At 33.6% G+C, this 23568-nt stretch overlaps 1 protein-coding gene across 1 annotated transcript; it reads right to left on the bottom strand.

The window, feature by feature from the left end:
- Positions 1-638: 638 nt before the first annotated feature.
- LOC130649248 (ubiquitin carboxyl-terminal hydrolase 22-like) lies at positions 639-22090 on the bottom strand. The gene is made up of 16 exons (XM_057455505.1): positions 21828-22090; positions 18847-18982; positions 18365-18478; positions 17890-17994; positions 15742-15911; positions 15388-15466; positions 14538-14709; positions 13840-13970; positions 11443-11518; positions 11134-11200; positions 10365-10424; positions 9803-9891; positions 2997-3050; positions 2099-2183; positions 934-998; positions 639-739 (listed from the first exon to the last, which is right to left on the bottom strand). The coding sequence occupies exons 1-16, from the start codon at positions 21936-21938 to the stop codon at positions 697-699; spliced, it is 1557 nt and encodes a 518-aa protein (XP_057311488.1). The 5' UTR covers positions 21939-22090; the 3' UTR covers positions 639-696.
- Between the last annotated feature and the right edge of the window lie 1478 nt (positions 22091-23568).

Here is a 23568-nt window from a genome sequence, read left to right as displayed (position 1 = left end):
ATTAGTTTTTAACATTCTACCTTAAGGGAACTAACTTTCGCGAGAATTTTGTTGAAAAAAGAGAAGTTAGCAAATCCTAATATTTCACGAAAATTGAATTTTGCGAATTTCGCGAGAAAAGAATATAATGAAACATTTTGTTTCTCAATTAATGCTAATTATTTTTTGCATATTTCTCGACTGGAGAGTTTCCCAATAATTTTCCTGGGAAATAATTATCGAGAAATTTACAAAACTCGCGAAAATTAATTCCCGCGAAAAAACTAGTTAATTTCATATCAAAGAGCTTCAAAAGTTGTCTAGGAGTTTGTATATTTTTTAAAAATATTCTTAACTTAAGATTTTCGACTTTGTTTTATCATTCTACATAAATTTTATTATTTACTTTAAATAAGCTAATTATGTCATAATTTCGCATAATTACTGAAACTTTGATCTCTTGACTTCTTGGAAGTTAAGCTTGAAGGTAGCTACAATTTTCACGTGTTAGGTAACCTGACAACATTAAGAAGTTCACATACGTCTTCCAGAACATTTCTCCAGGAATATTCCTCTTCTCAATTCATCAACATGTTGGAGAGAATAACACAGATGTGAGTACAGTTTAAATTCGTAAAAGAGGGAAAGAAAAACAATCATTAACAACAACAACAACAACACCAATATTTATTATCACATCATAAACATATTTGGATTTTATTCGTAATCTAGTATTTGTTTGTGGTAGAATAACAGGTAGCTAAAGAAAATAAAAATATAAAAACAAATATGGCAGTCAAACTAACAAAAAAAGTGAAATTAAATGGTTCTACTTTTTTTATAATCGAAAAATTAAACAGTAACACTCGAAGATTCTGAATGGTGTTTTTTTAAAAAAAATCTATTTGTAACAGAAACGATATCTACTTTGTTTTGGCGCGTAAGTTTACTCACCCTTCACTGGATAAAACATCTTGTAACGTCGTTTTCGTGATCCAACCATCATCACACTTGAACCACTATAAAAAAGTTTAACGTTAAAAGTTTAACATTTTTGTCGTAGGAACACAAACTTAAAGGCCAAACAGAGGGCTGGCGAGCTGTGCAATACACCACTCTGATTTGTTACTTTACAGCGTAGCAATTATTAAAAGTAAATGCATAAACACACCACAACTATAAAAGTGTGTACTGATGTCATCAAAATTTAGGTGAAGTTTCCCTTTTTCATTGTTCTTATGCTTAAGTAGATTTTTTCCACAGGACTTTACTTATAACCTTTTGAAGGGCGCTTTTGTAGCAGAGCCGCTTATTAATTTGAATCCAGGGTTTGTAAAAAACACATCCGCAGCGAGAGAAAATTTACTAAAACCAGAACGAGAAGAAACGCCTGTCGCATGTGAATATAATTCAGTCTTATGCATCTTTGTTTGGTGAGCACCCCTCCGTCTTTCTTTTAAAACTACACAAGCGCTCATATTACTAGGAAAGCGTCTATTTTTAAGCAGATGTAACGTTAGGGCGGATTCTAGGGCGGATTCTGGGGCTTATATTCTAGTAGTATTTCTTCAGCAATATACGATAGCAGATGAATCATGAAAGTACAATTTCACGTTTCGCAAAATTACATGTTTTAATTTTGCGACCTGTATTTAAGCGAGTGCTTTGGGCGGCGTTTACATGAATAATCTCATACCGGCACCAGTTAGTGTCGGCATAAAACTCGAATCTGTCTATTTTGAGGTTTGCTATCTTGTTTACATGATTTCAGGCAAAAATGAAACTCGCACCGATACGAATCTCATACCGGTATGAGAGACAGATATGACATTTCGTATCGGAAAGAAAATTCATTTGAACGTAAAACGATTTACCTGAAATTAAATTATTGCGCATGTGTACAAAGGCATTACGCATTTTAAAAAAAACTTACTGCGCATGTGTACAGTTATGTCGCATGTGCAGTTCCCATAAAAACGATATAAAAAATCCGTGTACGCACGACACACTTCATACAGTATGGAAATATCATGCCGCTATGAGTTCTTTTCAGGTCTCATGTACACGCCCCGAAGTTATTTTAATAACAACGCGATATAAAAGATGTTCAGATACATACCTGTCCCTTCCTCTGTCTAATGTAACATGTGTAATGACCAACTTCTAACGTGCCTTGATGGTTTACAACTGCAAATAACGAGTACCTAAAACGTCGTGTAAACAACAATGACCATTTATCGAGGGAAAAATCGGAAGTGACAAATTCTGAGAGTCGATGGCTAATGTTTAACTCACCAAAAAAAAATTTCTGAGAACTTTATTACCGGCCTGTTTTTACATTGAAATGTTCCAATTTTCTTCCTCCTTAGGTTAATCGACTAGTTATATATATATTAAGTAATAAATTTTGATAATTACAGAAGAAATGTTTATTTTTTTGCCGGAGCTGCCGAGACCTAAGTTTAGTCCGGAAAACTAAGTTTAGTCCGGAGATCTAAGTGCAATCCGGACAAAGCGACTAAATTATTAGAAAATGTCCTTTTTAAAAAGATGTTATCATTAATTTCAGAATATGAGATGCTAAGAGAGTGGAAAGTGAATTTAACATAAGTCTTGCAAGTGATTTAAATGTGTAAAATTACTTGAAGATTTTAGGGACATATTTCTTTCACTCTAACGTCCAAGACATCTAGAGATAACTTTGCGGTACAACACAGAAAGAATAAATTGTGTAACGTCAATCAAACAGGCACATTTCAAAAATACATTATGAAGTGGCAAAAACGTATCAAGCAATGACAAACAAAGTCATTATAATTAATTCAAATGTTTTATGAAAGGAAACAGCTCTCTCTGGCGGTACTACTTTCATATCCTGATCATACACATCTCTACACTATTTTTATACATTCATTACCTTGTTTAGTCCTAAAAAAATTAGTACGTACTCAGCGCATGCGTCAAACCGCAAACATCTTAGAGGATGAAAAGGAAGTTAGAGGAAAATAAAAACTTACTTGTTGTCCAAAGGTAACCCAGATTTATTTTTTCCATTCATGTTTTGCTTGGTGCTAAAACATAGGAGACAGCATCCATTTATGAATTTTTTAAAAAAGATTTATAGCTGACGCAGCGAATTATAATTTGACAGAAACAAAACCGAGTCAGTAATTTGTCAATCTTTTTTATTAAAAATACATTATAATAATTTTCACAAATGTCATGAACTGTCAGAGGAGGTGGGAGGAACGTAAAATGTTTATTGTAAATGTTATGTTAGTCAGTGGAAATTGCGTCTCAGTTGAACGTCATCAGATAAACTGATCTATATGTGTCACAAAAATATTAACCAAAAAAAACAAAAAACAAACAATAATAGGTTAAAAAAAAACAGAAAAAAAACAACTTGAATATATTTGGAAAATAAAATTCAGTAGACTCCATCGTACCGCACACCCTCATCTCAGGAAGGCATCTCATAACAGCTACTAAATATCATGCTGCACTTTGCAGCCTAATAATTATCACTTGTATAATTCCATACAAAATATTGGTAACAACGATTAACCCCTGTGTGTATCTCAAACTAAAATCACCACGCACATCCTGATAACAACATTCTGCAACACAAAAATCACATCCGGGTATAACTGCCTACATGGGAGAAACGAATTCTTTACTCAATATTAGCGCCTGATTGCACATCTCTAAAATAAGACTTTTTGAGCTTCAGAACTTTTAAGAGAACTTAACCCGTTTAATTATCACAGCTGTTCTATTTTCTATATTCATTCTTGATTTTTGTCGATTTTTTTCGTCGCTAAAATAATTTTTTTTTCGGTCTTTTTTTGTGTATCCATGCGTCAGTATTTTTTTTTTTTTTCATTTGTAGCAGCGATTTATAATTCCGTACACATGTTATTATTATTAGAATCTAGTTTATAAAAACAAAGATGCCATTTTACGAAATATTAAGAACTTATTAAAAACATGCAAGTTTCCAGCAAATCTTACACCGTAGCAGCGATCTATAATTCCGTACACATGTTATTACTATTAGAATCTAGTTTATTATTAAATATTAAGAAAAAAACATGCTAAGTCTTACACCGCGTTCTAGCAAAGCACATATAACAATAATTAGCGCAATTTCGCCACCGGATGTAACTGTAAAAAGAGGAGCTTTGAACGTAACTTTTGAAAAGCTTAATTTGACAGTGTTCTTGCGTTGTTAAAAAAATAAGAACATGATAACAAAGTCAGTCTCGGTTTCATCCAAAAATGAGTCCATGTTATCATTGTACTTCTGTAACACGGGCAGTGGGCGGCAGGTAGGAATTTCCTAGGTCTGCTGTGTTGTTAACGTGAAGTTAAGTGGACAACAAATTCTGTATAACAACTCCAAATTCCCATGCTTTCAGATCATATAATTTTGAAAATTCCGCCAATGATAAGGGCGGATATGAAGATGAGTCAGCCTACCTTTTTTGCCATCAACTTTGAACTTTTGTAAAACAAATTAATAACTTACTGTTTCACTGCTGTTGGTCAAGGGACAGTTAATTATCAAGAGAAAAGAGTTAATGATTTATCATGATGTTTCAGCCACGCAAAAAAAGCCATAATAAAGCAATAACGAGTCAGAAAACGATCCGTTTCTTTGAGAACAAACTATAATAAACGGCCTGGTTTGTTCTCATTTTCTTTTAACATTAAAACACAAATTCAGAATTCAGCCTTATTCTCTATTTTTTGTTGCTTATAAAATGTTATAATTCTTAAGCTTAACACAGATTGCAAGAAAATTTACAATTTGGATTGTTCTTACTTATAAAAAAATTAAAATCTGAAATTTCTTAGAGCTGAAAATTTAGCTTGAAGTTGTTCTTATTTTTCGGCAAAATTCAAGGCTCGTGTTCTTATAAAATTGTTCTTATTAAAAAACAGTTTAAAACACACGTACACCTTAGTAGAGAAGTTAGCCAAACGCAAAACAGGCAGCTGTCTAGACCATCACTTGTTATATAATCACACGCTATTTATAAAGTATGTCATATCATAAGTACTACTGATTGAGACAACAAAAAATCCGCTCATGGCACGATGCCATGTTACTACAAATACATCAAAATTGTGCAGCATCTACATTTTTGTGACAACAAGTGTGGTAGGATGGATTAGAAATTGTGGTTTTCTACAACAGAGTGAAGGTATTCACTCCATAGTAGACGATAAATAGTACACAGTACGCATGCGCGAAAAAGTGTGCTGTCAACTTAAACAAGCAACTTCTTTGTTGTTTTTTCTTTAAACACTCTCAACGTGTAGATCATACTTTATATTAGTCAATATGCAGAACTATAAAATTATGAGGAAATTGAAATTTAACTCCACTCGTGGTCAACAATGATATTTGCATTTATTTATTTTTTTGAACTTTACCGATAAAGCAGAGATGAATATGTACTTAAAAAATTTCGACATCCGTTTGTGTTTTGATGGGAAATTAAATAATTTTAAAGTTATGTTTACACTAGGCAAAAAAATAATCAACTTTTTCTTTTTTAATTTTAATATTTAGCACCTTATTCTTGAAATTTGTTAATTTTCTATATATACAATGGCAGTAAAAATCATTCAGAACTGTGATTAACATTCGGTACCGCTTAATACCGAAGTTGCTACTTCTTTTATCGGCAATTCCTCGTATAAATTCGTTTCCAGTTTCCCCCCACGTTCTCCTATAATCGACTTAATGTTATCATATAAGTTTTCAGAAGCAACTGTGGTACGTCTTGCTTCGTTATTATAACTTCCAAAATTTTGCTGCAAACCTGTCGGATCTATCGAATGACTTTTTTGCAACTGTCTAATAATGGTTCTTGGTGTGTCATATATTGCATGCTCTCGAGATGAACAAGGGCTACCAACACTGTCAATTCTTGGCTTATCGTATTCGACATAATCGGACATCATATTGTCGTCGTCGTCGTCTTCTTCGTCGTAAAGTGTGTGGCGTGGAGTACTATAATCGCTTGTCTCGCTTTCTTTTCTTCGACGAATTACCCGACTACTGCGCGGTAAATCATACTCACTACTCTGTAAATTAAGTGGGTTAAGCTCGTACATGTTCTGCAAACTACGCGCCCTTATGTTTACATTCGGACGAGTTGCGTTGTTAAATGTATGACTTCTGGGCAAGTCGTACTCGTTTCGTCTTTTCTTATGTCGCGACGGGTGCCGTTGTGGTCTATCATACTCACTCTGGATGCTGTTTAAACTGCTCATTCGACTCAACCCTTGCTTTTCCGCCCTTCTAGCTACATCAGGGGTAGGTTCTGACGAATCACTTGCTCCTGATAGTCTGTTGTACTCCACGTTGTTATTTTCAATAATGCTATCCTCTGTCGGGATGATGCTAATTCGGGTATTATAATTCGAATGGCCATATGCTTCCAAGCTTTCAGAAATACGTCGCTGCAGGGTGTTTAAAGGCATAAAACTTTTCTGCAGCGCGCTTTCATCTACGTACCGATTCGCAAACCCGACACCATGAAATGTGTTCGATTTAGTGACTGGTTTCGCAATCACGTGAGACAGGGGGCGTGGCTTATGAATGATGTCATTTTTTTTTACTCGAATCGTTCTTGTCCCATCATTGGTTTTAATAGCGACACTTTCTTTTTTTTGTACGACTTTTGTTGTCTTTCTGCAGAAGTTTTTACAGTATCGCTTGCACACAAAATACACCACTACCACGCTAGCAGCGAGCAGGATTAAACCCAGAAGGCAGGAGACAGCTATGAGCTCCGTCTTGTAATCACTACCACTCGTCTCGATATGATTACCAACATTAGTTTTTACAAATTCGCTTTTGACGTACGTGCCGTTACCAAACTGATTGGAGTAAGTTACGCTTATTTCGGTAACATCGTCAACAGGTAGGCTGTCGTTACAGACTTGAAAATTTGAAGTATAACTATTAAAGTGAGTCTCATTGAAGGAGCGTCCTTTAAAACGAATATGATAACGATATGGAGTCTGGCAATACCCAGCTTTTACCAAAGGAGCATCCCATTTTGTTGTTAAACAGTTCTTTGTCCTTTCTCTTGAAGTTCGAACGTTTTTTAAATCTTCTGGTATGTGCTTTACTAGAATCTTTGTTTTGTTAGCAAATGAACCGTTTAGTTCATATGACAACATAGCTTGACAAGTGTCGCCGTATAGTACCGGCGTTGAATATTCGTAACGAAAACAATACGTCCGGCGAAAACCGGTAACATTGGCGTTGGAAGCGTTACGCAGTTCGTAATATTTGCTTAAGATTGAGGTACCTTTGAACTTCCACTTTATTTGTGGCGGTGGGTTGCCACAAAAGACGAGATGAAAATTGACAGAGCTTCCTTCGTTAACAGTGACAGTTGATGTGAAATTACTTTCTCGTAACGTCGGGCCACCGGTAACAATAAGATTGGTTGCGGCTGTTACGTTCTTAAAGGTGCAGGTGTACATACCAGAGTCTTGGTAAACTGAATTTGAGATCGTCAAACTAAGTGTCTCGCTTGCGCACGATAACGATAATCTTCGTTCATATAACGTTTCAATCTCACTGCTGATGTTAACGACATCGGAACTCCATTTACCGATAAATATTGCGCGGTTGTTTTTCACGGCGTAACACGTGATGTTATTCGTATAACAGCTCATGTTGTTCGACGTTTGGTTTTTCGTATGACTGAATCTCCATTTCAAATTCGTTACGTCTCCAGCGAGATGTCGAACGTTTTCTTCGACAGCGTAAATCTTCGTTCCTCTCGAAAATGAGGAAAGAGTTAGAATTAATATCATACACAAGTTCTTGATCATATTGACAAAAGAAAAACTAAATATACTCCGTGTATAGCTATATCGTTATGTTTAGTTTTATACTTCTTCGTTTTATCCTTTCCTTATTTATTATTTTGTTCAATCCTTTTTTTATTTCATTTATATGTTCATCAGTTTGCTGGATTTTTTTCATTAAGTATTCTTGTTTCTTTTTTTTTCACATCAACATCTCTGTCATTGTCTTCTTGTTGCGAATATCAATTTCATTCGCCTTTAATTTGATACAATTACGACTCGTAAATTAATGACAATTTTAATAATAGATCTAATCAGGAGCTATTCATTTGAGGGGAAGCCAGTAGATCATTAGAGCGAGGGATAATTTATTATATAAGCTACATGAAGAAATACCCTGTCATGATCGTCCACAAATAATATATCGATGAAAACCTAATAATGGAATTATACATAAAAAAATAAAATTATAAATCTATTTGTTAAAACAAAGTATAAATATGATGCGTCTTTTTTTTTAAATTATAATTATTTATTAAGCAGCTTGCATATTTTGTCACGTGTTTCTGTTGACATGCGCAGTAACTAAGAATCACCGCAACATCGCGTCATACTTATGTGAAACAATAGCAACAGGAATAGCCTCATTATTATTACGACTAGAAAGTCAGCTAATAGCCTGTGAGTTATTACAAACACGCGTTTAGTTTGCGCATGTGAAACTCGTATCAACATGTCAAAGTCCATCTTTTTTAAGTGCAAGGGACTTAATGTCAACTTCTTTAAACGGATTTATTTATCGGGATTTCAAAATATTTTTTAAAAAATAATAAATTATAGATTAATTTCTATGAAAAAAAATGATAACTTCAAGGAGAATTTAGGGAAAATTAGAAATAATTTGGGCCTAAAAAGATGTGTTATATAGTGGATAAATCAAAACGGATAATTTCGGGCCTAAAAACGTAGTTTTTTATCTGTTAAAAATTAAGATGGGACAACATTATGCAGACACGCGTTTTTCTTTATTTTGACGTAAACAAGACGTTGAAGAAACAAAATACCAACAAAATACTAGTGTAGTGGACATACAGTATGATTATCACAAAACCTAGGATGTTTTAAACAAAACAACAAGAGACAAACAATTAAGAACAAGGAAAAAACAACAGATTAAGATCATTGTAAATTTAACACCTTTTTTTTAAATGCCTATAATGGCATACCAAAAAACCTCCAAAACGGAAAACATATTCATTTGACAATGTAATAACCGTCTGGCTATGTCAAAACAATACCAGATCGCCGCCGTATTAAATAAATAAACACAATTCCAAACGATCGCAGATGATCATGAAATGTGTATTTTTATCACGCATGCGTTGTCGTAAACAACAGATTAAAAAAGCTCAGATCTCTAGCAACACGTAACCAAAAACTATGGTTGTCTTGACTCAAATGTTAATCCACTGAAACGTCAACTCAAATTCAAATCCACTAAAACCTCAACTCGAATCCTTAAATTTTAATCCACTAAACCAACTTGAATTCAAATCCACTGAAACGTCAACTCGAATTCCCCAATTCAAATCCACTGAAAGGACAATTGAATTCAGATCCAGTGAAACGACAACTCGAATTCAAATCAATTGAAACCTTAACTTAAATTCAAATCCACTGAAACGTCAATTTGGAGCATGGAGTACTTCTACATCGGGTGCAGAGAAAGATGATAACAAAACTTTAACTGTTCAAAGGGACACTTATATTTTTACCTATTTATTTTATGGAGATGTTGGCCTCGATGAGTAATGTTGTTTAAGTTTGTCTCGATGAGTAATGTTGTTTATGTTTACAAACAAAGTAAATAAAACCACGAGTTTGTTAATTTCGAATACGTCATAGTTCAAACAGTTAAATTACGTCCCAGGTATTACGTAATTGTTTCAAAATAAACGAAGCAATAAAAATGGTGACTCACGTGGATGCCATAAATGGTGTCATGTCGAGTTCTTCTGGAAATGGTATTAAGGTAGAGATTTTTTTCGACTTCATATAATGCTCGAATCTCTAAAAATATAAAAACAAAAACTGTAAAACAACAAAGCAATTGGGAATGTCAAACTTAAAAAAAAGGCAAAATAACAAGAAATATTTTCAGAATTAAGCTCTTTACGCCCCTCTTTTCTTTTATTTGCGAGATTTAAAGACGCCCAAGGGGAGAGGTTGTGATACAGTAGAAGGGCGTTAAAGGTGGCAATGAGGGCGTAGAAGGCTGAAAGGGTTTTTTGTACAGATTTTAACTGGTATTATTCCTATCAATAACTATTTAAAATATCTAGATTTCAAGGTCCAATATCTGATTCCAACTAATAAAAATAATTTGATAAATAGGTTATGTTATATTCACAAAGTATCTTAGAGCGTTTACATCAGATTCCGTAAATAGAAATTACGAATTTTTAGGAAATAATTTTAGAAAAAGGAAATGTTTTATAGGGTATGTTTGGATGATTATTAACATTTAAGAAACATGGGCTTACTTTAAAATGAAAGCACACAACGATAGGAAGTTTCTTCATCGTCAACTGTTTCGTTGATTCCTAAAAAAATTGAACAAATTCGACATAACGCTCCTCCTTGCTACTTTATTTACTCTCATCTCTTCACCTTCATCAAAAAGACAGCTCCTAAGCAGCAGTTGCAGAACTGTGCAGAACATTGCTACACCTAGGATCTGCAAAATGGGGAGGTGTTAAGTTAGAGCTAGGGTGTGGTAGAGGGGGAAGCTTGTATTGGGGTGTGGTAAAGGGGTTAAGCAGGAAGTAGGGTGTGGTAGAGGGGCAAAGTTGGAAATTGAGTAGGGGGTGTTAATCTTGGATTGGGGTGTGTTGGAGGAGTAAAGTTGGGATTGGGGTGTGGTAGAAGGGTAAAACTGTGATCGAGATATGCTGAGCTATTCCATTTCGTTTGGAAGTGTTGAAAAAGATTTTATGGGTGCTGTTAAATAAAAATAAGAACGTATCATTATTTCAGTTATATGAAGTGAGTAGCATCTCTGCTTTAATACTCTGTGGTACACCCTAATCAGCTGTTATATAATAACTGGTTAGTGGTGTTATCACTTCGTTTATATTTAATATAGCACACGAAGCTTGATGAGAACAATAAAAAAGAGAAAAGATGGGAAATTACTGGTCATTGCTGCTATTACGCACTTTGTGTTTACTAATGCAGTATTCAAAACTTAATAAGAAAGACATAAGGGGAAAAAAGGACGGGAAACGAGAGGAGCACAATATGGCTGCTTACCTGATAGCTTTGGCATCCGCTACATCTAATTTTCACTTCGCTTCCAAGTTTTTCCGGTCGAGTAAACCTAGATGTTGAAATATCGTTTTAATTGCAAATTACATTAGTAAAATGACGATGAAGGAGAATCGTCTACGCCCAGTCTCCGCAAACCCTGTGGTTGTGGAGGAGTGTACCAAAAGAGATGAAGAGCACAAAGTAAACAATTAATGTCTCGTCTGAATTCTAATTAGATGGAGGGTGCTTAATCAAGAGGGCGCTAATTTAAGAGGGCGTTATTTTGGGAATTTAGGGCAACAAAAGAGGTACCTTTTTAAACAGTCGGTTAAAGATTGTGGAGTGAATGTTTCTTCTTGTTGGACAATACCTGAATCTTGAGACGAATCTAGAAAAAATACTCTTGTCAAAAAATAATTTGACAAGAGTATTGATTTTTTTTTTCACCCTGGACATTCTTATTCCACCCCACACTCCTCCCCAGCTGGTATTTTTGGAGGAGAGCTATCAAATAACAACAAATATCTCAATAATATAAGCGAAGGGTAAGCGAAATTACTCGCAACAGTTTTAAAAAAATATAAGCGACCCATATTAGACTGCTTCATGACCACTTAAAATTTGACTGTTTTATTATGTTTTTGACAGAATTTTCCCAAATAATTCGACATTTAAACCTTGTTTTATTTTTACTTATAAATTTAGTACAATTCTGAGTATCGAACTTACAGTATGTTCTAAAGTACGTCTTAATATATGACAGCTAGCAAAAGTTTCGGTTGTTTAGAGACTTGGAGAATAAAATAGCACATTATAAATTTGCGCGTTATTAGTGGTAATTACCAAATTAAAATTTAATTACAAACGAACGTGGTATTAAGTAACGTGGTCTTTCCATCTGCGTAAACTAACAAACCGCATTTCTTTTTATGAAGTAAGTTATTGCTACTAATACTCATAGAATACCTAAATATTAGGAGGAAGTGGGGAGAGAGGGGGTGGGGGATTGAGGGGAGGATTTCGTGCATAACTTTAAAATATAGTATGCTATCGACTGTATTAATCCTCGCGCAATTTTTTTACATGCGATATGAACTCTGGAGGTCTTATTTGAAACAAAAGAACAAGGGAAAAATATTTTTGACGGATTAGGTGTATTTTTTCATAAAAAGCTTCAAAACTTTCGATTCTTTTGATATTTTGTCCCTAACACCGCTCTTAACGAACTTTTTAGAATTTTGCGTCAAAACGAGAGTAACCAAAAGCGCCGAAAAATATTTTGTAAAAAAATATATATATATAAAATTAAAAACTAGATATTAACTTAAAACTTTAAGTTAAACAATTTTAAATTTCGTGACAGTAACAAAAAATGAACTAATCCGGGATGCTCGATAACTCGAAAATTAGAAATGTCAACGCGTAAGTTCGACTTAACGATAGCCTTAATTTACGCCCATGTAGTGGATAAAAGACAGGCATAATTAACTTTTGGAAGGTTTTTGAGTAGAAGAAAAAAGATAGAGAATGCGCTGGATAATTATCAATTTGAAAATTTTTATCGTTTTAAAGAAATCTGTTAAATTTTATCTGTTTAAGAAAAAGAAAAACACGTTTGAAACAAAGATATTTGATTTTATTTAATGAAGAAGAAAATTCTCCACTTTTTGACTCCACTATAGTGAGTGTGTGACTGACAACGTTAGCAGTGTAGTAAGTTCTTTTTAGCCTGCACTTATTTTCTAGAACAGGGCTAAAATATACAGGAAAATTAGTGCGAGTAAATATTTGACAATATACCCAATATTGCTGTTCCAATATTATACGAGGAGAAATCCTTGATGCATATAAAAACATTCATTAGAGTTATAAAAACTATTTAACGAGAATTCTATGTTTACACAAAGTTTTAATTAGAAAATTCCGACTTGATTGTTATCTTTCGTGTTTCCTAACAGGGATTAAACCAACCATACACCTCATTTTAAAATCAAGCCTATTTTTAGCTTAAAAAAGCGATATTCAATAAAATCGCACTGAGATTCATCACATGAACATACTAGTCTTCAACCCCTTAAAAAATCCACGGGACCGCCCGTCCTTTATATATCGAATTTCGTGTTTCCGCAACAGACAGACAAACAGACAGACGACGGCTATTATTACTATAGAGGATACTGCTGTATTGTAAGATTGTTTTTTTGTAAATTAAAGAATTTGATGTTTGTATATGGTTATTAAAGCTGTTTGGTGAAAATAATCTCCAGCATATGATTCAGCATTTTTAACAATCAAAATTGTTAAAATTAAATTGATTTCTGCTGCGAGAAACACAAACAAATAAAAAACACAATTTCACATTTTGTTAAATAGTGTTGAATATCTGCTGCGCGATAAATGAATTTGTTTCCATTGCTCCGTCGTAAACATTTTTGAACATCAAGCATTAATTTTTTTACCGGAAGTCGAGAAAAAGAAGTAAAGATTGTGTAGGGCTGCCCCGGCGAAAAGCAACGTGTCCGCTTTTCTTGCTGACAATGGTCGCGCAACTAGCTACATACAGCAAGATCGCAAAAATCTTTCATGCTTGTTTGTTTTAGAGATTCGTTTCTGATTACAAAAAGAAAATGAAAAAGAAACAACATTCTTCTGCTGATTTTTGGCGTTGAAAAATAGTGTTAGAAAAACTTTTAAGGAAAATATAAATACCGGAGGAGGACTGTGATGACGTCACTGGTGTTCTTCTGCCGTTTGAACTTATTTTGATCGGACTTTTATTCTCCGTGGTCCCCAGATCAAGTGAGATATCCCAAAATGGATCCACTGTTGTTGATACACCGCTATAAATATGCAAATGAAATTATTCCAATAATTCAAGACAGTTTGAAGTTTCAATGATGGTGAATCCAGAAGATTTTGTGTAGTGTATTTAACGGGACACACAAGAGGCTAAAGTATCAAATTAGAAATTGGCATTAACAAATGGAGGAGAAGACTAAAAATGTAGGAAGAAGAAGAAAAAAGTGGATACTACTCAAGTATTTAAGAAAGTAACATTCTTAACAATTGCATGAATTTATTTATTTATTTTTCTATCCTTTAGTTTCTTATGCTTTGGTCTAAAGTTTTGTTACCCTATAGCCGGTGGATAATAATCAATTTTTTTTTTCTTTCTGCACAAAGCTCAGCTCAACGTTTTGACTAAAGCACAAGAAAATGGAAAATGCACTTTTAAAATTCGGATATACTGCGTAATGCGATTTAATTTGCTTGCGCGTGCGCAATACTAAATTTGTCAAACATCGCATACGCGCGCAAGAAGATTCGTAAGATTTTTACACTATAGCGGAAAATTCAGTGAAATGGAGACGAGCCTGTAGGTAAGGAAGCAAAAAATGTCGTCGTACCGACATGATTGACAGGTGAGTTCTGATTGGAGACCACCAGTGAAGATTTGGTCAATGATACAATTGCAGTTGTTATGGTTATTCGACGGCGCCGTGTTGTCATCGCGACAGTGCCGATGCAACACGTCAAGGGCGGCAATAAAAAACTCATGAGCATCTTGTTGCTCATAACCTGTATAAAATAATAACAAGAATATAAGAAAAACAACAACAATAACAACTTTACTGATTTTAACAACTACGTAATTACGTCGCCATTAATGACTACATAAAACGTTTTGTTGCCTAGCAACAAAATTAATGATAAAAACAAGAAAATTGTGTTTTCATCTTCTCATATTTCCTAAACTGAAGCTTGTGATGTTTTTATTAGGTTGCTAAGCAACAGATTTAGCACGAGTTATGGTATGAATATAATGGTTTATTTTTAGAAGCAAGGTCAAGATGTCTGCCCAACTTGCGACCGTAAACGTTTGACGTAAATATTAATAACTGTAAAAGGATAACGTTTTACCAACAACGTCAATGGAAATTATGAAGCTCTGGAAATGAACTTCAACATTTATTTGACTCTACTTCGTCTGGTCTAGCGATTTTATGATGAAAATATTGCAAATCCTTGATCAACAAAGTACCTCTCTTGTTGCGAATATAATTTTATAACCCTTGCCTCTGAATAAGCACCCACCCTTCCTCTGCATTAAGAAACAGGTGCCTAATTAAATATTTCGTCAAAGCGACTTTTTTTATTTCGATATCTCAAGTTTCTAGACGTTATTCTGTTTGAAGCTCTATCTACTTTTATTTAAAGCAAGTTTCTGAACAAAAACATACATCTTATAAGACCTACCAGCTAAATGTCTAGCGTTGGTCCAAACTTTATACAGTAATCGAAACGGAATGTGTGCAGTTCTTTTTCCAGAATAAAACTAAAAGATTTTGAAACATTTAATAGTAAAGTTTGTCATGAAAGAAAAAAATTTGCTTTACATCTGCTTAGATCAATCAACTGCTTACAAAGTCTTTCTACTTTTTAAGTCATATAAACAGTATAAGGTATAAGGTAAAAAAGCGAAAAGAACCTACGACAGAGAAAACCCAGTATATAAATTGATTTGGTATCAGCAGGCCTTTATAGACATATTAAGAAAAAAAAACTCTCTTAGTTTCACAACTCTCTTGCTAAAGACAGAAACTAACTTACCTCCTGAAACAAACTGGACATTTCACATACTAAACAACTCTGTGCTTCATCTGTGGGACAACAGTGTGAATCAGATAAAAAATAATTTCTTAACATCGGTGTGTGAGCGAATGCTTGAAGAATACAATTCATAAAACACGTACTACCAAGATTAATTAATCCACGAAGACCTAAAATCAAGTTGGTTAGTTAAAATCAATATTTCTTTCCTGTGCCCACACACAAAAGAATTTTATTCTCAATGGAAAATTGGACAGGTGAGCCCTCTGCTACAACCATACACCAAAAAGATTGAGACAAATGGTACACTTTTTTGGCCATTTTACAAAGGTGGCAAAAAGCATCGACTTGAACTTTATCCACAGCCAGTAGATTGCAGAACTTCTACTTTTTCAGATGCGAAGATAGCTTTTAAATTCCGCTAGTCGTACTTTTTAACGCGTCTGTTTTGTGGAATAATCCATGTCAAGGTACACAAGGCCTCAAAATTTGGAAAATGACGTCAGCAACAATTAGCACATTATAAGAGTTAGGCGGGATATAACAAAATAAATCATAAACTATTTGTAGGGTCGAACTTTAAAATTTGTAAGCTTGTCTCAATATATATTTCAGAAGATTGTAGGTTAGACCATTTTTATGACCCCTCATAAAAAATGGTTAGTGAGAATTTTGTATACACTGTGTACCATTTTTATATTGTATAGTGTGCACCAAGTTTCAACAAAAACAAATATGATGTGGTTTAATATTACGCAGTAGAGGTTTGATAATACTAAAGAGTATCAGTGTGATTGAAGAACATTTACAAATTTAATGCACCATGTGTTTTTGCTTATTATTCGGACGGCCAAGCAAATAAGTAAATGCAAATTTTTGTTTAGTAAATGAACATTTACAAATAAAGAAATTGCCAATTTTGAACCCTGTTGTAAATATCTTTTCTCATAAAGGTTGTTATGAAATGTCTAGAAGTACGACAATTTATTTACCCAGGGTGGCCGCTGTTTTAAAACTTCATTAACTTAGGAGATTTTAGGAAGTTTAGGTGTCTAGGTCAAATTTTAGCAGAATCATAATCATCATCATTTCCATACTAGCAGGGATTGGACAGGGTATATTAATGACCCTCTTCCAATCTGATCTAGACTGTGTTAGATCTAAACTCAACTTCCTCTGTATTAAGTCTGTCCTTATAACCTCATGCCACGTCTTTCTCGGTCTGCCTCTGGGCTTTGCCCCAGGAACCATCCAGTCTCTACATTTTCTTACAAGAGAACAAGAAAAAATGTGTAAAAAGCTATTTCTTATTTTAGGTGACTTTGCAAAAAAGGAAAAAGAGTTACTAATAATTAAGTTTTTTTTCAGTCCTGTTGCAAAATAAACATTATGCTTAATTTTTTGTCATATGAAACAGAATAACAAAAAGTTACTTTTCGAAAGGTAATGGATGTCACCATAAATAATTTTAGATTTTAGGAGAAATCAATGTTTTGGGACCAAATTTTAAACCATTTAGGAGATTTTAGGAGGGCCTTTTTTTTTTTCTAGGTTATAAGATTTTAGGTGTGGCCACCGTGTTCAGATTTTTGGAGGTGTGGCCACCCTGTTAACATGTTTGCTTTGTTCAATGCTGTTATTTTGTACAAACGACCGGTTTTCCCCCTGTTTTGCAAATATGGCCGAGTGCATTAAACAGTAAAGTGTGAAGACAGTTAAATTGCTACTTTCACACGGGCCAGGTGAACAGCATTTAAAGCCTGCTAGTTGCGCTTTCTAACATTCCTGCATTACAGAATAGTCCACATCGTTGCCCACAAAGGTACTGAAGTTTGAGGACAATGACCATGCTTACATCAGCAACAATTAGATCATTTAAGAGTTTCAATCTAATAAAAACCTTAAATCGGCTGTAAACATTGACCAGTTTAAAATGTTTAAATGTAATGCAGAAACAGTCTACATAATTATTTGTAGGGGATGATTTTGTAATTTACTGTTTTGTTTATTATATTTTTGGCCAAGATTGTACCTTTCTTGGCATAATTATTAGTTAATTCTTTATTTACTAGTTGTAATTTTAATGTCAAAAAAACATTAAACTGGTTGCAAGTATTTCCTGTAAAGAAATAAAAAGATTTTTTTTACCTATATATGAGGAATCATGCAGTTTTCTTCGCTTATTGTTAATTTTTAATAATTCCAGTTCAATTTGGTTGGGTTCCCATTCCAGGAACTTGCGTTTTCCATTATCTGTAAATATATGAAAAGTTGTTAATGACAAGTGAAGTGTCCATTTCATGTAAACAGATATAGGGGATAAATAGGGAATAAATAAATATATGCTAAAAGTATGCACCACAATTATATATTAAAGATTTATAGGGGAATTCATTCCAATACACTTTTCGTTGCAAGAGACAATGCGAGAAAAGGAATTTTGGGAATGACAAAACAATGCCATAGGTTTTTTGTACATTAACGAGCAGGCTGAGTTTTTTTGCAACCCTGTGTTTCCTAATAAATTTAATGTAGGCACAGTATATATACATGACCTGCATTAGTATGAACATATAACACCGCAAATTATTTATGTACATATATATATGCTATCACAGCTTACTTTTTATTTGAGCGGCTTTGTCACCTTCTTCCTTAGAGATTGCTTGAATTTCTTTATCATAAACATAAGACTGGCACTGATAACAATAGATATTACCATATGTTAAATCTACAGCTGCAAGAAATAAATGAGTTTAAATCAAGAATTGGCAATCAGTAACTCAGTAGGTAGGTTGTGGGATCGATTTCTGCTTGAGGCTGTTGTTAATTTGTGCAAAAGATTAAAAGCTCAAAGTTTTAAGAACTTTAAAACTTCAGTACTGTGATCCCTCTTTAAAACAATTATCAGGGTAGATACGTCTAAATAAGTGAGGTTAAAACCACATACATAATAAATCACCACACAGTTTCAAGCAAAGGATATTCAGTTGTAAAATTTATGCATTTGATCAACTTTTCTAACAATTGAAGAATATCGAAAATATCATTCAAAATGTGTTATTAAAATGTGTTGGTTTACAACTATAACATAAAAAAATCTACCTAAAGTGTGACTCTTTTTCATTAAGTGATCAAATATATGTCGTGATCCAGTATAACAACCAAAATAAACACATTGCAAACATGCATGTAGCCGATTAGAATATGAATGACATTGATGACATTTCATACTGATTGCCTAAAAAAAAAAATAATAAACATTAATACACAACCACTTGTTTATGATTTGTTTTCCACACAAAACTTTTATTGTGTATGACACAAGAGTTGTTTTGATACAACACGCAAATTTGTAATGATAAAACTTCTTTGAAAGAAGATTGGTTCACAGCTAATCACAGATCAATGGGGTGATGTTTTTGCTGTACCAAAATTAACTCACATTAAAAAAAGCATTATTGCTTTTTATAAAAAAAATTTTGTTAAAGATTTGAAAAGCATTATATCAAAGATGACCAAATTTTAAGGCAGAGTTGGAAAATTGTACCACGATTGCCAATATGGAGGGATCATGCGAGCTTTTATAAAACCCAGGACTGATTAATTATGTTTAAAAATGTATCAATGTACATTATATAAAAAGAAGTCTTAACAAATATTTCTGCAAGAATAAGTCCGATGGGAAAGACCTTTCTTAAACAAACTGCAGTAACTCTTTACCCACTTGGAAGAGAGCTAGTTAAGAAAATGCATATCTCAAATTAGAATTAAAACATTTTCCTAATTTCGCTTAATTCAGGGTTACTGACTCGTGATTGGTATTTCATAACATCTACCAAAATAAAAACAGATGGGTTGTAAAATGTTCACAAAATTTCATATATGCTTTTTAATTAAATAGTGCAAAAATTTCCATTTTATTTGCGATACGCCATTTTTTAGTCATCTTAATAGCTTTTTTCACCAAGAAACGGGATACTTTTCCTGTCCAACATGCTGTTCTGTAGTTATGCACTTAACGAAAGACATGATTCTTCAAAGTTTTCAAAAAATGGTCGGACAGCAATGTGCACTTGCAATGGATAATGAAATTTAAATCTGTCTATGTAAGGATAGCATTTTTATGACAGTGAGAAAAATAGGACTTCCCTGTTCTTAATAATAAACCCTACAAAGTGCTAAAATGTAAAAAGTTTCTTTAAAATCAAGCCTCTCAGTCCTTGTTTTGTAGCAAAACTATAAGAAGTTTCAAAACATGTTAAATTCAAAAATTGATTATGGGTTTTCATTTTATGAATTTTATTCTTAAAATATTCTTAACATTTCTGAAGGTACAAACAAAGTGTGCATGCATTTCAAACCCATATAATGCAAAATGCATCCTGCTTTAAAACGCTTACCCTGATATCTTTATTTCTTGAAGCAACCAAAATATTTTTTAGACAGAGTTTGTTACAATGAGTTAAATAAAACAGTTTTTTCATGTAATGTCTGAATTGTTCCTGAACTTTTTAAATGATTAATAATTTATCAACCAAAACATTTGGAAATTGTTCCAATGTTTGACCTTTTTTAGCTTTTAAACTTTGAGATACTATCCAAGAACTTTTATTATTAATTACTAAAGCATCAGTAGTGAAGATATGTTAAGCTTGTTTTAAAAAAATTTTTTACAACGTAAACCAACAGCTTAAAAGAATCTTTAACGTTGGAACATTTTTTTTACTCTAATTTCAATGCTACTTTTGAATACCTGCTTACTTCAAGTCAGTTAAGAGATAAAATTGATATAATATATACAATGAAAATTTTTTTTTTGAAGGATTCCTTTGAAATAAAAGAGAAAACTGCCACCAACTCACTTTTGGTATAACATATTTTTTTGTTTCACCATGAGTTTCTAATCAAAATATCCTGTTTTAAAACCGGACAGAATTTATACCACTGTTTCAAATCAAGATAAAATGTTTTAAAATGAAACAAGCATTTAAAATCGGGATGTCCTGTTTGCAAACAGGACTGCGTTCAGGCCTGGAAATTTGTGAAGTCTAGGGAAACGATCCATGGTTACCTTGATTTGAAGCAGACAGAAACGATCAAAACGTTTTTTCGCTTTCGCTAAGAGAAACGATACGTGAATGACGATAACGCCTAGCTTTAAACCGATAAATAAGTGGAGCACCATTTCATAATCGCCCTAGTTAGTGACAAGACCTACTCCATAGTAGTAAAATATCATAATATAAATATATATTATAATATAAATTTTGAAATATTGTCCAAGGGAAATGATTTATCGTTACCGTCTTTATTGATTCACGAAAACGTTGCGGAAACAAAACGATCGTTTCTGCCAAACTTCCAGGCCTGGCGTTTTTAATCAGGCTGAAGCAACACCATTAAGGTCTAGGGCTCTAGAGTTTAATACTATACCCAAATGTAAAAAGATTGTGCCTGGATAGGTGATAAATCTCTCAAAATAGTATCTCCATTTAAAGCACATTTTGTATGCTTCTCTAACAAGAATGGAAACTTCAAAGTCCACTTCACCCAACGGTAATAAAAAAATTATGATGGTCAAAAATTGTGTATTTTCCTTAAACAATTATTTTCTAATTTTAGGAGGAGGCTTAAGTTATTTTAGTGTAACTTATTTTCTAATTTAATTTCTTTGATCAGTGCAGAATGTTTGTTAAATATTTTGCCGGTTTGTAATGTGTGCAATGTTCCACTGATCTAGATGCAAAGTCACAACATTATGTCAAGATGAAACTTGTATATAACACAAAAACTTTTTGAAGATAAATCTAATGGGGTCATTGACTGTTTATTTATCAGAATTATCCTTATATTCCCATTGGCTTTGAAACTAATTACATAACAAATACCAGTTCAAAATGGCAGCTCCACTGGAAAACACTTTCATTTTCCTTTTACCATTTTCTCTAAAGGAATTTATAAAGGAATTTTTTAAGAGAAATCAGTATATATTTAACTAAACTAAAAATGCACAAGATACCTACTGCAACATTTTGTCTCTTACTAGCTGTCAGCCTCACAAAAAGAATAAAACTATTACAAACCTTTCGTTTTTGAGCATCTTTTGAAAAGCAGACAACAAAATTCGAGTAAATTGTGCGGTAATTTGACGTCCCCTCAGTGTCTTTGTACTTTTCAAGGTGAATACAAGTCATATTGGATAGATCTGAAGTATTTTTAGTTTTTAGATCGTAGATTTTGGGTCAGCCTAAAGTAATAAAAATAAGCATTCCTCAGCAGGTTACACCTTTGCAGTTGTTGTTTTGGTAATATGTGCAGGTTTATATTACAGGTTAAGCCTACAGGTTTGTTTTGGTTTTTGCGAACAACTTTGTCCCCAAACCAAGCTGAACGAATTTTTAAACTTGTTTTCAGGGTTTTTTCAGTTTGTCTATTCGTTGGATTGGAAGCTAATTTATCTCTCCTGTCAACCATACAACAAAATATTTATAAGAAACGACGGCTTGTTTTATCTAAGTTTTCATCTTCATTCTTATCTAAGTATATTGTACAAACAACTTCGTCCCCAGGGGCATTTGCCTTTTTACCATCCAGGCCGGCGTGTTTAGCCGTCCAAGTAAGCGCTAGCGGCTTTGGCATAGGCAACAAATCTTAGGGACGAGGATGATTGTAAAAAAAGAACAAAAAACAATTTTCAGACAATAAATTATACATATTAAAGCCCGTTTTGATCTCGTTCCTTACAGGGGGTTGCCTGGAAGAGCCGAAAATGAATACAAGTTAGAGCCATCTTGTCTCCCCGGGGTTCGTGCGTTTTTTACATTGGCGCGAGGCCGGCGGCTAAGAACAACCGTCAAGGCTCTCTAAAGGGGGATTTTCACGAAGCGAATTGAACGGCAAATTCGATGGCGAATTCCCTTTTTAATTTTCACGACAAAATAAATTTGGCGCCAAATTCATTGTTTACATTAGTTAACCACGTTCTGATTGATTAAAAACTAGCAGCGAAACCTTTAGCCGCGAAAAAGTAGGAACTGTTTCTACTTTTCAGCGAAGCAAATATTTCGATGCAAAATCAAAACAAACAACTGCGCATGCTCAGGTACAATTCGCCGTCGAATTCACCGTTCAATTTGCTTTGTTAAAATCCCCCTTAACTTCAAACCACGACTCCTGGAGGCGATGATGGATTTAGCGCACAACCGTTTAACGCTAACAGGCAAAGTTAAAAAAAATCATGTTACATGTAATCCTTTTACTCCCATTTTCCGACTTCGTTCCCAAGGCCTCTTTGCATTTGATATGAAAGAGATTTTGCATTTGATATCAAAGAAATTTCTACGCTCCGTCTCTGATGTTAAAAACAAATAAAGCACCCTAGGAAAAAATTTGCCTATTCTCAAATTAATCTCTTATGTTTATATTTCTGAAACTCATTTTCCTAGTATCTTCACATATTTCGAAGATAAGTTGAATTTAAGTGTATTTAGTTTAAGCATGCGCACTTTGATGCAAGATCGTTGAAGCGGAACAAAATGTTGATTTTCAACCGAAGAATGTGATAACAAGTTGAGAACAAAACGAACAAATAATCAAACAAACTCACATGCTGTTTATTTAAAATTGAAGTTGTCCATCAATACTGTCATATTTGTGCAATCATGTTTGCAGACAACAAAAACAAGTTACTTTATGAGTTACGGTAAAAATTGAAAAACGGAATCTGAAGATTTCTCATTATGCTGCGTAGAAAATTTTATTTCTTAACGCAGCTCTTTCAAGTTGTTTCTACGGCGAGTATTTTGAACTATGTCAACAAGGGAG

Source organism: Hydractinia symbiolongicarpus, chromosome 7 (genome assembly GCF_029227915.1).
Source record: "Hydractinia symbiolongicarpus strain clone_291-10 chromosome 7, HSymV2.1, whole genome shotgun sequence".
Lineage (NCBI taxonomy): Eukaryota > Metazoa > Cnidaria > Hydrozoa > Anthoathecata > Hydractiniidae > Hydractinia > Hydractinia symbiolongicarpus.
This window is presented reverse-complemented; position numbering and strand designations above follow the sequence as displayed.